Genomic DNA, 18,932 nt, shown 5'->3' on the forward strand with positions numbered 1-18,932 from the left:
GTGTGTCTTCAGACTTGGTTTCACTTTTGACGTGCCAATACTTTGTAACTAATAAACATGTTCTTTGAGGAATTCCCAAGCCTCCGAGTTCTGCTTTATTTGTCTCTGTCTGTTGGAACCATGACAATTGCTGTCAGTTATTATTATTATTTTTAATTCCATTTATATCCCGCCCTTCTCCGAAGACTCACGGCGGCTTACAAGCTTAGCAGTAGCCTTCATTCTATGTATATGCCTGCTTATTAGGGCTTTCATACACCCCCCCAAGTGGCATTATTACAAAGTCAGCTTAATTGCCCCCAACAATCTGGGTCCTCATTTTACCTACCTCGGAAGGATGGAAGGCTGAGTCAACCTTGAGCCTGGTGGGATTAGATCAGGATTGGGCAATTTTTCCAAGGAGCCACATGAGAAACTGGGTCTGTTGTGGAGATCTGAACCAATAGGGCCACTGCTGCCCTAATTTGTTATTTGTGCGTGTTCACCCTTATAGTTATTTTTTTTTATTTAGTATAGTTTTCAACTATTTTTAGGGAAAGGGGAAGGCGCCAAGCACGCTCTGGGGTTTCCTAGACGTGTCCCCCTTTCTTGACTCTTCACTGCAGCTTTTAAACAGGAACTAGTTTTTCTTTGTTGTTGTTGTTGCCTTCTCTTGGTTCCTGCATACTCAGGAGGGCTGAAGATAGGGTAAGATACACATTGCTTTATTGCACAGACTTGCCTAAGGGAATGTGTGTGTGTGTGTGTGTGTGTGTGTGTGTGTGAACGTGTGTTTGTTTCCTTGAATCATTTCCCACCATTGACCAGAATAGAATAAAATAGAATAGAGCTGGAAGGGACCTTGGAGGTCTTCTAGTCCAGCCCCCTGCTCAAGCAGGAGAACCTATATCATATTCAGACAAGTCTAAGTGCAATTGCTATTGCTATGTTTATTTTTGCATTTTATACAGCAGAATATTTTATTTGGCATACATTAGGAATAGTGAGGGCATGCATTCTGATATACTTTGGGGGAAAGGTTTTTCTGTTCCATTATAATTTGATACGAGAGATTAATTTCAAGGTATTTTCAGCTGGAGAAATTTATAGCAAAGCATGTTAATGAGTAATGAAAACATAAATTGCTGCTTTGCAGACCTATAATTATACTCTCTATACCAAGCATAAACATGTTTTATCAAAATGTGCATTTCATTTTAAATAAATTACAAAGTTAAATTTAGTCATTGTTGCTCCAGCCCAAGATATTAATAAATATCAATAGTTAATTGTAGAAAGATCCTATTCATTTAGTGTAGGGGCAGAAAATTACTGACCTTGTTTGCCTACCTTATACAGTATATCTGTGAAGTAGCCTAGCGCCTATCAGTATATATAATACTAAAACTCTCATTGTCATTACCTTTTGCTGGACAAAATGGTGAACTATCAAATGGCATGACTTACAGAATGTGCCCAAAATCCAGCATCCATTTCTTCTAAGGTGCTTGGGGGTGGGGGGGAGATGGAATTTGAGAAAGCTGTGGCGGTTTTAGTGCTACTGGCTGCTGCTATGGTTATATGATTTTCATTTTCAATATTATGTGATAATACCCACATAATCGTCCCAATCCATATGACACCTCTTATGAAGCCCCACACACACACACATACCATTCCTGATCCCGAATCCCTGTACAAAGCTTCAATTGCTCCTCCACCTGACCTTGGACTTGGAACTTCCTGTTGGCTAGATTGCAATCTTTCCACGAGCAAAATAAATGGGGAAACTAGCAGGAATTCAAAGGAGGAAGTAAAGGAAGGAAGGAAATTATAGAAAGGTAGGAAAGAAGAGGAAGGGGGGGAGAGAGGAAAAGAGCCAGGAAAGGAAGGAAGGCGGGATGGAGGGAGAGAAGAAAGAGGAAGGGAGAGGGAAAGAGCCAGGAAAGGAAAGGAGGGAGGGAGGGAGTAATGAAGGAAGATAAAGAATGTCAAAGAGGGAGGGAGGGAGGAAATAATTTTGATGCTCCCTACCAGCTTCCCACAATGAAACTCAATGGGCAAGCCAGTAGGGAGATGGACGTTACTCCTGCTTTTGCCCACCCACATGATCATTTTTTCTCTCTGTTTAGGTAAGGAAATATCTCTGAAAATATATATAAGTGACCTGGGCTGTTTTTTTGACGCTAAATGAAAATTTACCTGAACCATTTTCAACAGTTACTAACATCTACCACCAGAGGGCGTAGATAATACAGCCTACTTGATAGAAACTTGGTACTGTATGATTTTTCTTGGATTTTTTTTTGTGTGAAAATAACTTGTGCATTTTTGTAGAAAATGGAAAATACTAGCATTATCTAGTCATCTGTAATAACTAAAAATTAATTTATTTTTACTTTACATTTTCTTTCAATTTATAGTTATAAATTGCCTACTTAATTGAAATGTCAAATTTCACATTGTTCTTGAAAATTATACACATATTATTATTTTTTGTAAAGCGAGGAATATAATAACCAGGAAAAAGCCGCCATTCTATATTTTTTCCCATACCTGAAACAGGCCAACATTGCACAAAACATTACATTTGAAACACTTCTAATTTGAGAGGTTACATCACTCTGTTACGAGTTTTTAGTCCTTTAAGGAACAATTTTTTTTGCTTTGTAATAAACTGCTCGGGGGATGCGGTGGCTCAGTGGGTTAGGATGCTGAGCTTGTTGATCAGAAGGTCGGCAGTTTGGCGGGTCGAATCCCGAGTGCCGCATAACAGAGTGAGCGCCTGTTACTTGTCCCAGCTTCTGCCAACCTAGCAGTTCGAAAGCACGTAAAAACACAAGTAGAAAAATAGGGACCACTACGGTGGGAACGTAACAGCGTTCCGTGTGCCTTTGGCATCTAGTCATGCCGGCCACATGACCACGGAGATATTCTCGGAGAAGTGCTGGCTCTTTGGCTTTGAAACAGAGATGAGCACCGGCCCCTAGAGTTGGAAACGACTAGCACGCATGTGTGGGGGAACCTTTACCTTTACTAATAAACTGCTCAGACTGGGGAAGAATGAATAAAGCTAAAGAAAGTATAAAATTTACTATTCCTCAATGTAGATCTCTAGCTGAAACATCTTGATGCTGCAATGAAGTCACTGAGGCTCAGAAAGCTTTAGGACTGAATGTCTTTGTTATTTGATTGATTTAAAACCTGCATAATAGTTAATTTGAAGTATATACTTTCATTCTTTAGTTTCTAGAATTACTTTAATAGGTATAGCTTGTATCTCTTAACACTGACTTAATACAATTCATGACTTTTTTGGTATGAGAATTTGTGTAGGCATAGTATTATTGAGATTACTTGTTAAAGTCTCTGTAGTTCTCTTGGCAAGATTTCAGAAGTGGTTTGCTATTGCCTCCTTCTTAGGACTGACAGAGAGTGACTGTTTCAAGATCACGTAGTTGTCTTAGTCTTGTTTTTAGCCTGGTGCCTTGAACTACTACTGGCTTTCAAATTATTATTGTTTTGTTGCACAGTGAGCGATATGTTTAAATTTAGATTTTTATCTACATATCAAGTCCTTCCCAAGGACCTTGGATAGGCAGATGTTGTTTGATGGTCCTGTCACCATATGTAAACTGTTAAGCTGCCTTTTGAAATTGACTGATGGTGATTTTGTCAATGATGATGCTCCAAATGTTTTGGGATTGCACCAAGAGTGCCTATTACTATTGAGATTATCTTTGCTTTCTTTTGCCACAGTTGTAATTGTCGCGTCAAGCGACCGATCAGGGTTCCGGCCTCAACTCTTAGAGCCCCGTAACAGGGGTGAGAATTTAGAGGGACCCTCGCAAGGGTGAACACCTTGAATATGGAAGGATTTTGCCCTTTGCCACCGACCCAGTGTGCCGGACGTTCCGACGGTCACACTTGGGAACTGCGATAGCGCAGGAACAGAATCCTAGGACAAACTGAGGCACCAACACAAGTTTGTTCAAGGTGAGAGAGCACAGAGTGCCCGGGGTGGATGGTGTTGCCCCCCGAACAGCTTTGCACAGCACTCTTTTATTGAGCAGTTTCACCAGGGAGGGGGAAGTACACACATGAGGAAGTAACATATGGAAGGTCATAGGAAAACATAGCTCATTGCATACAACTGCTAATGAAGAGGGCAAAGGTCATCACAGGAAACAATAAAGCATAACTTATCGTATACAAATGCTAACAGAGAAGACAAGGGTTATCACAGGAAGGCATAACTTGAGGCAAGGACAATTACAGGAGACAGGAAGCCATATCTTGAGGCAAGGGCAATTACAGGAGACAAGTCTTGTTATATACAATTGTAAATGGAGGAGGCAGAGGTATTTGTTGTATACAATTGTAAATGGAGGAGGCAGAGGTTTATCACTAGAGACAGGAATGCAGAACTTTACAATTGTAAATGGAGGAGGCAGAGGTTTATCACTAGAGACAGGAATGCAGAACTTTACAATTGTAAATGGAGGAGGCAGAGGTTTATCACTAGAGACAGGAATGCAGAACTTTATAACTTTCAATATAGAAGGCAAAAAGGTCTTTGGGAGTCTAGGATAACTACATGTAATTCTTTTATTTGCAGGGCTTTGTCTTTGTGATTTTTCCCCAGCTCTTTCTGATAGAAGGTGTTAAAGCCACAGGAACCTTGTGGGGAAGTGATCATGCAATATTGGAATTCAACATTATGGAAGCACAAGCAATAGAACAGTCAAACTAGAGTCTTGGACTTTAAGAGAGCTAATTTCAATAAACTTAGAGAGAGCTTGGAAAGGATTCCATGGATGAGAATCCTCAAGGGGAAAACAACTCAAGAAGCTTGGGAAATTTTGAAAAGTGAGATAATAAAAGCCCAGTCTAGCACAATACCAACAAAGAAGAAAAATAACAGCTCTTAAAAGAAACCAGCATGGCTGCTTAAATTGAAAGATAAAAAGGACAAGTATAAAAAGTGGAAACTAACTAAAGCAGAATATTAGCAAACAGTCCGAGCCTGCAAAGATGAAGTGAGGAAAGCTAAGGCTCAAAATGAACTAAGGCTTGTGACCAAAGTCAAAAATAACAAAAAAAAACTTCTTTCAACATGTAAAAAACAATAAAAAATTTAACAAAATGATTGGTCTATTAGAGGGGGAAAGTAGCAAGAAGGTGACAAGCAATAGGGAGAAAGCAAAACTATTTAACTCATTTTTTGCATCTGTCTTTATATAAAGGGAAATAACAGTCCAACCTATCAAAAACAGTACCATAAAAAATAGATTAGAAATACAAGTTAAGTTAGGCAAGAAAATGGAAAGCGAGCACCTATCCAGCCTAGATGACTTCAAATCACCAGGAACACATAGATTACACCCCAAGGTTCTCAAGGAACTGGCAGATGTGATCTCAGAACCACTGAACTATATTTTTCAAAGATCCTGGAGCACTGGAGAACTACCAGAGGACTGGAAAAGAGCCGATGTAGTTCCCATCTTCAAAAAAGTGCAAAAATAGATCCAGGAAACTACAGGCCTATCAGCCTGACCTAAATATCTGGGAAGATTCTAGAAAAGATAAACAACGAATCAGCGAGCACCTAGAGGCAAACAAAGTAATCACTAAAAGCCAACATGGGTTTGTCAAAAACAGATCACGGCAGACAAATCTTATTGCATTCTTTGACCAGGTGACAAAATTAGTGGACCAGAGAAATGCTGTAGATATAATTTACTTGGACTTCAGTAAGGCATTTGATAAAGCAGATCACAACCTACTGCTTGAAAAGATAGAAAAATATGGGTTAGACAGCATCACCACCAGATGGGTTCGTAGCTGGATGACCGGCCGTACTCAGCATTGTGGTCCTCAATGGAAGTACATCTACATGGAGGGAAGTGTGTAGTGGGGCTCTGTTTTAGGCCCACTGCTCTTCAACATCTTTATCAATGATTTGGATGAGGGGATAGATGGGGAACTCATCAAATTTGCAGATGACACCAAGCTGGCAGGAATAGCCAACACTCCAAAAGATAGGCTTAAGATACAGGTGGATCTAAACAAACTGGAACACTGGGTGCTATCTAACAAAATGAAATTCAATTGTGAAAAAGTAAAGTTCTACATTTAGGCAAGAAAAACCAAATGTATAGTATAGGTGGAACCTTGCTCAATAGTAGCAACTGTGAGAGGGATCTCAGAGTCCTACTGGACAATCATTTAGATAGGAGCCAGCAGTGTGCTGCATCTGCCAAAAAAGCCAACAGAGTGTTAGGCTGCATTAACAGGGATAGAATCAAGATCACAAGAAGTATTAATACTTTACAATGCCTTGGTAAGGCCACACTTGGAATACTGCATCCAGTTTTGGTCACAATGTAAAAAAGATGTTGAGACTCTAGAACAAGGGTGTCAAAATGCCAGCCCGCAGGCCAGATGCGTCATGCAGAAGCCACACTCACCCCATTGCCGACAATGGGAAAACTGTCCCAATACGTTGTGTGACGTCATGTGACATTGCGAGTTTGATATGTCTGCTCTAGAGAGTAGAGAAGAGCAACAAAGATGATTAGAGGTCTGGAGGCTAAACCATACAGTATAAGGAACAGTTGCTGGAATTGAGTATGTCTAGTTTAATGAAGACAAGGACGAGGGGGGACATGATAGCAGTGTTCCAATATGTCAGGGGCTGCCACAAAGAAGAAGGAGTCAAGCTATTCTCCAAAACACCTGAAAGCAGGACAAGAAGCAACGGATGGAAAGTAACCAGAGAGAAGCAACCTAAAACTAAGGAGAAATTGTCTGACAGAACAATTAAACAGTGGAACAACCTGCCTCCAGAAGCTGTGAATGCTCCAACACTGGAAGTTTTTAAGAAGAGACTGGACAGCCATTTGTCTGAAATGGTATAGGGTTTCCTTTCCTAAGAAGGAAGTTGGACTAGACGACGTCCAAGGTCCCTTCCAACATTATTATTATTATATTGTTGTTGTTATATTTTGTTATGTCAAGTTATTCAGAATCCACTATCCACTAGTTTTTTGTCTGTCTTATCAACATTTAAGGCTAAGGTGGGGTGTAGCAGATGATTATCTTTTTGAATGTTAAAGATTCAGAGCACTTGGTCTATTTTGTGATCATCTGTTCTTGCTTACAGGCAATTATGTTGCAGTAAGTTAACTGAAATTATAGTACACTTGTGAATGGACACACAAATTTGAGGAAGAGATATAGTATTTCTTGCAGATATTCCAATGCACCATTGTTGCTACTTTGTTACACTCTTTAAATACTTCTTCATTCTCATGATGTATAAGGTTATAAGTCACTTTTTTCAAGGCCATAATTTGGAGCAATCATGAAACAGTTGGAAGTTAAGGACAACCTATATGATCAATGGACAGACTATCATTTCTAAAACTCAAGTCCAATTTGGGGAATTATCTAAATATATAGAGAACAGAGCCTATAGACCTAACCCTTGGAAAACATGTTTAAAGGTAAGGTCTGAAAACAAACACACACACACACACACACACACACACTAATCATGTTGCTTATTTACAAAAAATATATTTACCAGAATGAGACTCCTCGGTCAACTATACAACTTTTCTCCCATGAGTGTCAAGTATTTTTATATTTAGGGACAGAACATTTCTTTTGCAATATTTGGACCATAACCTAATATAGCGATTAAGAGTTTCATAGTTTCTACAAAGTTCACAAGTGACATAAAGTAATATAAACAACTAATTTGACACATTAAATGTTTTTAAAGCCATTTATTTTTATAAACAATAGAAAGTCACATATAAAACTGAAGTTGAGCTCTGCTTATATTAACAAAGCCTGAACCATCATTCCAAAAGTGGGTTCTTGGCTTAAATTTGTGATGCTTGATATAATTATACACTCTTTAAAATTAAAGGTAATATTGTACAACTACTGAGATCATGTCTTTGGGAACAAGCTTTTTTAAAAACTACTTCCATCATGAAAGGTTGACCTGAAAAAAGAGCAAACACCCATTACACCAGATAAAATCCTATTTATAATTCAAAACTTTTATAAAAGATCTGGAAAAGTACCTAAAATAGTTGTCTCTTTTTATAAAATTCAGTAATAAAATATTGCTTGCAATAAATAAAAAAAATGCAGATGAATACTGGTGGTTCCATTATTTCTTAATACTTAAAACTGTATTTCACCTGTTATCCCAGGTTATTTACAAGTGGTTAGAAGTATTAATTAAATTAAGCTGAATACTGGTAATTGGAGAAAAAGGAAAATATTTATTAGGCTGGCAAATCTTCTAGAGGAATTCTTTGCACAAACCATTCCTCCAATATACTGCTCAAAGTATGGAAATGGCAATCATATCATGGTGTTTGGGCACGAATGTGCATACACATAAACAATGTGGGAGGCTCTTAAACATCCATGCTTTTAAGACATGATGCCCCACTGTATCATGAAGCAATGGATTCACACAGTTCAACTAATAATGGAAATGATTATATGAAATGAAAATGTTATCCATCTTTATTTTTCTCTTTAAAAACGTAAATACATGTAACTACCTTGTGTACCCACAAGCTTATTTTTTCCCCAAAATACTGCTCAAATGTGCAAGTTTTCCCCCAAAGTCTAACTCACAGAGAAGCAAAAGTGGAAAATGCAAGTTTGCCATGGCTATATGGATACATTGGATTTCATGGCTGCCCGTCCCATCTGTAAACATGGAAGTTTTGAACAGTTCTTTAGCAGTTGTTCAATAGCAATATGACGGACATTAAGCTCCGAAGCCAAGGAGTCTTTTTCTTGTACTTGCTTAGTTAACTCTTCAAACACATCTGAAATCAATATAACATCAAATAGTTACACTAATTAAGAGTTGCAATGATGTACTTTCATTTATGAGATAGCTAAGAACAAAATTAAAAATGTGAGTTACAGCTGTGACCAGACTCAACAGAAACCTACAATGGAATATGGCAATTTGGGATCATTTTAAATACATCTGATGTAAAGCTAAGGTGTCTGAACTTTCGTCCTGTCTCCAACCTTCGCTTTCTTGCGAAGGTTGTTGAGAGTGTGGTGGCGCATCAGCTCCCTCTGGTCCTGGATGAAGCGGATTATCTAGACCCGTACCAATCGGGTTTCAGGCCCGGGCACAGCACGGAGACGGCATTGGTCGCGCTGGTGAATGATCTCTGGAGGGCTCGGGACAGGGGGCATTCCTCTGTCCTAGTCCTATTAGACCTCTCGGCGGCTTTCGATACCATCGACCATGGTATCTTGCTGCGGCGTCTCAGGGGATTGGGAGTGGGAGGCACAGTTTTACAGTGGTTCTCCTCCTATCTCTTGGGACGTTCGCAGTCGGTGTTGGCAGGGGGGCAGAGGTCGACCGCGAGGTCTCTCATTTGTGGAGTTCCTCAGGGGTCGGTCCTCTCGCCTCTCCTGTTCAACATCTACATGAAGCCGCTGGGTGAGATCATTCGTGGCTTTGGAGTTGGGTATCATCAGTACGCTGATGATACCCAACTTTTCTTTTCGACCCCAAACCACCCCAGTGATGCCCTCAACGTGATGTCCCGTTGCCTGGAGGCGGTTCGGGTCTGGATGGGGAGGAACAGACTCCAGCTCAACCCCGACAAGACTGAGTGGCTTTGCATATCTTCATCCCGGGTTTATTCGGACATTCCACCTCTAGCTATGGGGGGTGAATTATTACCCCCCGTAGATAGGGCTCGCAACTTGGGGGTCCTCCTAGATTCACGGCTCACCTTGGAAGATCATATAGGAGCCGTGACTAGGGGGGCCTTCGCACAGGTTCGCCTGGTGCGTCAGTTGCGGCCCTATCTTAGCCGGGATGATCTATGCACGGTCACTCATGCGCTCGTGTCCTCTCGTCTGGACTACTGCAACGCTCTCTACATGGGGCTGCCCTTGAGGACCACTCGGAAGCTCCAACTGGTACAGAATGCAGCCGCGAGAGTGGTGTTGGGAGTCTCCCGATACTCCCACGTTACACCTCTGCTCCGTGAGCTGCATTGGTTGCCAGTTGTCTTCCGGGTGAGATTCAAGGTACTGGTAACGGTATTCAAAGCACTCCATGGCATGGGGCCGGAGTACCTCAGGGAACATCTGCTGCCGGCATCAAGCTCCCTACGCCCTGTGCGTTCCCACAGAGAGGGCCTCCTCAGGGTGCCACCGATCAGAGAATGTCGATTGGTGGCCCCCAGGGGGAGATCCTTCTCTGTGGGCGCTCCGGAGCTGTGGAATCAGCTACCGGTAGAGCTCCGGACGGCGCCCGATCTTCGCTCCTTTCGTCGCGATCTCAAGACATTTCTGTTTGTACAAGCCGGCCTAGCCTGAGGGGGGTGTGTTGGGGTTGTTTTATCTTTCGCTTTTTAATTTTTCTGGGGGTTTTTAGCGTTGTATTTATATTGTTTTTAACTAGGGCAATTGTTTAATCTTTTTTAATGTTTGTATTTGCTATTTTATTCTGCCCTGTGAACCGCCCTGAGTCCTCAGGGAGAAGGGCGGTATATAAATGTTATTAAATTAAATTAAATTAAATTGAAAATCTTCCCCAAAGTTCTGCTTGCTACATGTAACTGAAGAACTCAGAAAGTTGGGTTTTAAAGAATGAGACTATGTATCAAAAAAGGGGAAATATACCCACACATATAATAAATATCCTCACAAGGACACTCTTTTGGTGGTGGTTAGCATTCTAAACTGTCTTGTTAAGTAGGATATGAGATACTGTTGAATTAAGTGACAGAAAAATTTCTCATTCTTCCCCTAAACCAGGGGTAGGCAACCTCGGCTCTTTTATGACTCATGGACTTCAACTTCCAGAATTCTGGCTATGCTGGCTCAGGAATTCTGGGAGTTGAAGTCCATGAGTCATAAAAGAGCTGAGGTTGCCTACCCCTGCCCTAAACTCTAATTTAGGTATTTGTCAGTTCACTATTTCTCCTTGCTCATCCTTAGAAGATCTCAGTACTGTGTTATCTACGAGACTGATTTTAGAACATTTTCCTTATGGAAAATGTGAATCTCTTTACCAGTTAATCAGTTCTAATCAATTTAGAAAGGCGCAACTCTATTCTTGTACACCATTCCTTCCCTGGCACAAACTCCCATTAATCTATTTGTACCTGCTGCATAAATTCTTCAAAATACAATCCATTCTTGCTGCCAGATGCATAACATATCATGCTAAAATAGTAAAGTTACTGACATAGAGAGTCATAGGACTGGAAGGGATGAATAGCTAATATTTCCTGAAAATCTCCAATGATGGAGGTTTGACTATGACATTTTAAAAATTATACCCTGTGTAAATTTCTACTGAATTAGACATGTTTCCCATCCTAAAAGCTAACTATCCTTAAAATAAATTTGGTTTTATTCTGAGAAAAAAACATTTTCATGCGTTCTTTAAAAATGATGTTAAAGGCATGCATCTTCAACATTCCTGTCCCAATTAGCTTCTTTATGCTTATTTACACATAATTCTAGCTTTCCTACAAATTTCCTTTCACTATCATGAACATATATAATATTACTTTTAATGTTTGTTTCCATGCCAAATAATGGAAGGACAGAGCTGGGCAATACGAGTTCATTCAGGACCACATAACGTACTCTAAGTTGAGGATTTCATGTAATCTTATCTCTGCAGCCCCTAGTGCACAATTTTTTTATGACAGATAAGTAAGCAACAACTGAATAGTCTCAGTAATTTTCCAAGTACTTTCAGATCTGCCTTCTCCAATCAGAATCTTAACTGTCTAGTATATGAGTGCTGGCAGAGCTGCAAATGGTAAAGGATGCTGGGGCCTAGATAACTGTTTTCAGTGCCATTTGATATATATGCCACCCTCTTAAGTTTGACTGTTACCCACAATTATTAGTATTCAAGAAAGTGGTCAAAAGAAAGCATTGTTACAGAACATATAGCAAATCAGTCACCCAGAGTCACTTTATTGGTGAGAGAGGTGGCATATACATTTAATAACAATAAAAAACTGGTTGAAACTGTTTTTCATTTGTGTTCAATGACTGATACAAGTTTAACTTATATATGCATGCATGCATTCATGCAGGCGTGTGTGTCTGTACACACATACATAGCATAAACCATTTTCAGGGATTTAAAATGGGAAAATACAATCTTATAAACATGTATTAATCAGCAAATATTAAAATGTATCTCACCATGGACTTGCTTTAGTAGTTTCCCATTCAGCTGCTCAACTTCTCTCAGAGGCATCATATTCACTGGTATGAATTAAAGACAAAGGAAATTGTTAATGAGTGTGTGTATAAATGGGAAATAATGCTTCCATATAAAAAAATTAAACAGCAATAACTTTTACTTATATATTAGTGAAGTAACTATATAAAAATTAATTCATTCCTCCATATTAAGTCAGTGTTGGGATTTTTTCTTCTTCTTTTGCTATTATAAATCAAGTTACTAAAAGCACTAACATCCCTTTTAAAATATAATGCAATATATCTAAGTTGAGAATAGCTGCTTTTGCAATTTTTCAACCATTCTCCTTAAAATGATGCAGCCAATCCCAACTTTTGTTCAAATAATTTTTATACTTTGAAATAGTAACTATTATCATGACTTGCCCTAAAAATCAACAGACTGATTAGCAAAATTGTAAGACTGCTTATGAAGGTTCCAGAAGAATCCATCAATTTAAAGTCCTTCCTAGCTGATCCAAGATTGCTAGAATGAATTAGCCTTACATTTTCTAAGTAGATAGATGGATTAGTATATTTAGTCAACAATGCAAATATACATGCTTAATCAAAACAAAATAGAACTCCTTTAATGGAGCTTATGTTGTTGAAGCTAAGCTTAGATCACACTAATAAAGCACAAAAGAAAAGTTCCATATATTTACTAGTTTTATTTACAAGTCTTAAATTAGTATGAACTATGAGTAGTTTTTGAATTAAGACATATACCACGTTTCTCCGAAAGTAAGACCTACTCTGAAAATAAGCCCTAGATTTTTTTGGTGGTGGTGGTGGGGCTAAGCCCTATTCCCAAAATAAGCCCTAGTCTTGGGGTGAGGCGCCCGCCTAAAAATCAAGCTGGGGGGGTGGGGGTAGAGCTTACCATTGCAGCCGGACCACCCATGGATTGACACTTGCCTCGCTGGCCCTCTTCTGCAGCCGAAGGAGCAGCTTCATTCTGCAGCTAAGAATGGAGCTCGGGCCTGTATTTTGCAGAGGCCTTTCCAGAAGGCCTCTGCAGCCAAGAAACGAGCTACGGATTCAATCCATAGCTCGGTTCTTGGCTGCACAGACCTTCTGGAAAGGCCTCTGACTGAGAAATGCAGGCCTGAGCTCCATTCTCAGCTGCAGAATGAAGCTGCTCCTTCGGCTGCAGAAGTGGGATGGCTGGGTTGGGCTGCCAGTGGCGGAGGTGAACGGAAAAGACCCCCCCCCCCAAAAAAAAAGAAAAAAAAGATTGGGTCTTATTTTCGGAGAAACACGTTATTATTTAGTATGGGTTCACAATTTAAAAATCATGTTTCTTTAGGCTAGGACTATTTGACAAACACTGTATCACTGGATTGAAATTGTAATAATTAAAGTTATGCACCAACTGAACATTTACTGCTTTCAATACTTGTAAGTTAGTATTTTTATTTTCCAAGTGTTGCAAAAAGTTTATATACACAGACGGGTTTATAAATTACTTCTTGCACTTACACTGCTCTCTGTTGTATTGGTGAAATCTTCGTACACAAGTCTCTGGATCTTTTTTAGGTTTTCCCAACTCCGAAGACTGATTATGACTAGACCATAATGAATTATTACAACAAAATGATGATCTGCTTTGTTGCAACATGTCAAATCTAAAATCACTGGATTCTCTTGATTCTAGAATACTCTGTGAACAGTTTGTTATACTCCCAGAGCTTCCATTGATCCATTTTGCAGAATATTTAGGGACTTGGGAATCAAACTGTGGAAGTAACTTTCTCTCTTTCTGATGTCTAAAACTAAAAATCCGATGCTGTGTCTGTTTTGAACCTTCTGAATCCAAATCCCTATCTTTGTTTTGTGCGTACTGTATAATCCAGTTAATTTTTTTGCTCAAAATGTTTTTCACTTCTGCATATGTACTTTTGGACAATTTTGATTGTGGGCAACTCTGGTTTGCTATTAAGTGGAATTTTTCAAAGCAGTCTCTATGTCCCCTTAATGATCTTGTATGCAGAAGATCAGACTTTGGTATTCCTAAGAAAGAAAAAAGAAACAAGAAGTATAATTCCATGAATAATAGTAAATTATAGACTGAAAATACTTTATATATACTTCATATATAAAAAATCATTCATTCTTTAATTGATTTGATAATTAATTAGTACCATTATCTCATAGAAGTATGTTAATGATTTCTTTATTGTTCCTTGTGTAAGTTCAGAAATAGGCTACAGATATGAATAGCTACAGGTAGTTCTTGACTTATGACCATAATTGAACTCAAAATTTCGTCACTAAGCAAGACAGTTAAATGAATTTTGGCCCTTTCTTGCCATAGTTGTGAATCATAGCAGTTGTTAAGATAGTAACAGGGTTGTTAAGTAAATCTGGCCTCCCCATTGAATTTGCTTATCAGGTGGCCACAAAAGATGATCACACAACTCCAAGTCACTGCAACCACAACAAAATATGAGTAAGTTGCCAAGCATCTGAATTTTGATCACATGACCATGCAGATGCTGCAACGGTCATAAGAATGATAAACGATCATAAGACAATTTTTTCAGTGCCATTGTAAGTTTGAACAGTCACTAAATAAACTGTTCTAAGTCGAGGACTACCTGTACTAGAGCTAGATTTTAACATCACTGAAATTTGGAGTAAATTTCTCTCTAGTAATTTTTCCCCCCAAGAAAAACAAAAAAATAAAAATAGTTCAGATTATAGTTCCTATTTCCCCACTTGAACTATGTTTATTCAACTCAAAAGGAATCTGGATTCTTTTCATTTGAAAGAATATGCTATTTTTCCCCCACTGGATATTGGAGCTCCATCTTTTATCTAGTGTTTTGCCTAGATGCTTTTCAATTGCATTATTTATTTGTTTTATATCTCGAGAGCAAAAAGTGACCTAAATGGTAACTTCCCTTAATATAAACCCACACCAGTGTTACAGCAATCCAGGGAGGTAGGCTGAATTGAAACACTGAAAGCGGGTGATTGACTAAGAGTTACCAAGTCATAGCTAAGTTTGAATGTAAATATTGAATGTAAATATAATCCAAACATTAACTTAAGAATCTGGATAAATCTATATTTTTTGTAACCAATGTCCCAACAATAATTTTGTGCATATGTTTAAATAAGCTTGTCAGGGATTGCAATAGCCCAATGTAGTAGCTTATTTACTTATTCACTAACACCATTCTAAGTACATTTGAATGTTTATGAGAAAGCAATGATTATATATTGTGAGAAGAATCCAAAGAAATAAATATTTTGGGGAATATTAAAATGGCAGAATATATTTTCCCAAAGAAATAATGGAGAAGATCTTTAAAAAAAAAGACAGATACCAGCCCCAGCCTCTTCCCCCAAGCAAAAACTAGTCAGTTGCCAGCTTTTAGAAATGCAAATTCAATAATCCTTTCAGAAAAGTTTGAGCTTTCCAGCTAGAAACTGAAGAAATTAGGAAGATAAAGACCCCTAAAATCTACATACCCTCACCCAAATTCAAAGGACAGGAAACATAACATGGTTATGTAAAACTGGCTTCCCCACTGACTTTGCTTGTCAGAAGGTTGCACTAGGAGATCACATGACCCTGGAACATTGCAACCGTCATAACATGAATCAGCTGCCAAATGTCTGAATTTTGATTGTACGACCATTGGGATGCTGCAACTATTGTGAAAAAACAGTCATAAGTCACTTTTTTCAGTGCGGTTGTAAGTTTGAACGGTCACTAAATAAACTGCTGTAAGTCGAAGACAACCTGTATATAGATAAGTCCTGCAATTTTCTTGACAAATGTTTTTGAATTGGTTCATCAATACAAACCTAAAACTAAGAGTGAATGAGTGGTCCAAAATTAGGCCCATACCTAATATAGGATCAGAACTCAAGTTTCTCACTTCTAATTCAGTGTCTTACCTACTAAGCCAAACTGGCTTCAAAGATTAGTTTACATTTATATATTCACATAATCCTAATGTAAATCTATTATAAATATGAGTTAATTTTAGTGATTTTTTATTTATGGAACTATTCTGAGAAACAGATGAATTAGAGCAGACATGCCAAGCTCGTGATGTCACGTGACGTCACGCAACACATTGGGACAGTTTTGTCATTGCCGGTAATGGGGTGGGCGCAGCTTCTGGATGATGTGTCCGGCAGTTTGACACCTCTGAATTAGAGCCTTTTCACACAGAAGATTACTATGTGATTTATAACTTTGGAAAATCAAAGTTCTAAACACCAAACAAAATCTACAAAACAAATGAACTCCCCTGCCCAAGAAAGGACCAATGTTAGAAAAACAGGAATAATTTATGGGCTACCATCATAATCTGGAAATTGAAAGGTTTTGTTTGTTAAAGATACATTTTTCCAGTTGTCTGAAATTAGGATACACTTACCTTCAATGCTTAGCTCGAAACAAATGTGACAGAAGGAAAGAGTCTCTCTTTCTGTTCCTAATTTGCATATGCTGCAAACATTATCATCGTTTAAATCAATGTTAACAAATTGCTCTTCAGTCATAATGTCCCTAAAAGAGAAGTTTAATAGTGCTGTTACTGTTACTCACAATATGGAAGAATCATATATTTATCATCCCATACAAGGTTTGACAAGTCAGACAGGAAACCAGGAAAAAAAAGTTTAGTAAACTTGGAGAATGTTTTTATTTCCAAATTGATTAAAAATTGAATATATTGTGACAGGCTACGGTGAACACCTAGTGATTGTTGTTTATTTATTAGGAGCGTTGTATAGGCTGCTGGGAGCTGGTTTTGGGATTTTTAAAAATTCCTTCATATACAAACATGTCATCTTTACTGTGAGTCACACAGATTTATGGTATGTAAGATAACCAGCCCTATAGAGTATCTTAAATAAATATGTAATGAAACACATAGAAAAATACAGTGTCCCTTCAATAATTTCTCATATTTGTGCCAGTTCAGTGATGACTTACTATCTCAGAGCAGCTTGAGGCAGAACAATTTTGCAGTTTATCTCATAAATAAACATGGAGGCTAATTTTGGCAGCTCTAAGGTATCTTTTTTACAGAGTCATTTTGAACTTGTAAATTTTACCCCAACAGAGTATAGAATTAGTCTATGTAACGTGACCAAAAATCATATTATATTTCCTAAATAAGCAGAAGCATAATTATTTTTTATCTTTAACTTCCTGTTTATACTTCATTTATAGAATAGGAATAGTCAACCTATCAAATAAATTGCTTTTCATTTTATCAATTGGACTTAGAAAAGCACAAGACACGCACAATAAGTTAATTTCAGAATTGTTTTCTAAATAGCATTTCTCGTTGGGAGAATGTTTCTTAGGTCTTTCCCTTTCCCCCAAACTGGAGTAGGCCATTTTCCTTTTGCTGAAAGGGAATCCCTAAGATAAAGGCCAAGGCTTCAGTGAAGAGGAATAGCAGACATGTTTACACTTCTGCATCTCAAGTGTAATTATGTCTCTAATGTTAGGATAAATATAGATCTAAACATTTTTATTCACTTTAATGAGAACAGAGCTATACCGAGGATTGGTAATTTGCACTGAGTCCTTTTTTTTTTACTATAAAACCCAATATACCTGGGAAAGAGGAAAAACTTTCTTACACCTAGGCAAACCCGAGCGTTAAATTGGGGGCCAGGGAAATATACTTGGCACAGGGAAAGCAGCGGTTTTTGCTCTCATACATTTCAGCTCTTGCATCCATATTAAAGGTAAAGATAAAGGTTCCCCCGCACATGCGTGCTAGTCATTTTGGACTCTAGGGGCCGGTGCTCATCCCTGTTTCAAAGCCGAAGAGCCAGCGCTTGTCCAAGGACATCTCCGTGGTCATGTGGCCGGCATGACTAGACGCCAAAGGCGCACGGAACGCTGTTACCTTCCCACCGTAGTGGTCCCTATTTTTCTACTTGCATTTTTACGTGCTTTCGAACCGCTAGGTTGGCAGAAGCTGGGACGAGTAACAGGCGCTCACTCTGCTAGGCGGCACCCGGGATTCGACCCGCCAAACTGCTGACCTTCTGATCGACAAGTTCAGCACGTCCTAACCCACTGAGCACCGCGTCCCTTGCATCCATATTACGTTCCATTAGTTTACACATTGTTCAAAGGATGGCACCTGTGCAGAGAGGTGTGCTTATTTCATAAGGGCAGGGATTTTTTTCCTCATAGAACACTCAGAACAGAGTTCCGGCACCTTTTTTGGATGAAACCTTGTAAGGTAGGCAAGGCGGGTTGTATGACATGTGTGAGTTCCGGCACCTTTTTCTTTTACCAAAAAAGCACTGCATAAGGCACACTTTCAGCCTGACAATTATTCACTTCCCTGCCTCTCCTTAGTCCAGGGGTAGGCAACCTTGGCTCTTTTATGACTTCTGGACTTCAACTCCCAGAATTCCTGAGCCAGCTGTGCTGGCTCAGGAATTCTGGGAGTTGAAGTCCAGGAGTCATAAAAGAGCCAAGGTTGCCTACCCCTGCCTTAGTCCCTCCTTTCCCGCCGCTCAGGTGGTGGGGCCTATTATCCCAACCTCCCGAGAAGCCTTTTCTGCACTGGAGGTCGATTACCTGTGGTTTATAGCAGTGATACCGGGTAGTCCCAAGGCTGGGGAAAGGCTGAGAACGGGAGGGAGGCGAGGAGGCAAAAATTTTTGAGACGGGC

General features: G+C 39.1%; 1 protein-coding gene across 2 annotated transcripts; it reads right to left on the bottom strand.

Annotated features, from left to right (window-relative positions):
- Window positions 1-6,066: 6,066 nt before the first annotated feature.
- On the bottom strand, window positions 6,067-18,926 carry LOC308667478 (protein EURL). 2 transcript variants are annotated; one of them, XM_081326710.1, is made up of 5 exons: window positions 18,839-18,926; window positions 16,662-16,792; window positions 13,744-14,274; window positions 12,223-12,285; window positions 6,067-8,843 (listed from the first exon to the last, which is right to left on the bottom strand). In XM_081326710.1, exons 2-5 carry the CDS (start codon window positions 16,783-16,785, stop codon window positions 8,683-8,685), a joined length of 879 nt encoding a protein of 292 aa, XP_081182836.1. In that variant the 5' UTR covers window positions 16,786-16,792; window positions 18,839-18,926; the 3' UTR covers window positions 6,067-8,682. The 2 variants fall into 2 exon arrangements, with proteins under 2 accessions (XP_081182836.1, XP_081182837.1); XM_081326711.1 differs by lacking the exon at window positions 18,839-18,926 and having other exon boundaries at window positions 6,067-7,996; window positions 8,647-8,843; window positions 16,662-17,193.
- Window positions 18,927-18,932: the final 6 nt, after the last annotated feature.

This window comes from Vipera berus (genome assembly GCF_964194415.1).
Source record: "Vipera berus genome assembly, chromosome: 4".
Taxonomy (NCBI): Eukaryota; Metazoa; Chordata; class Lepidosauria; order Squamata; family Viperidae; genus Vipera; species Vipera berus.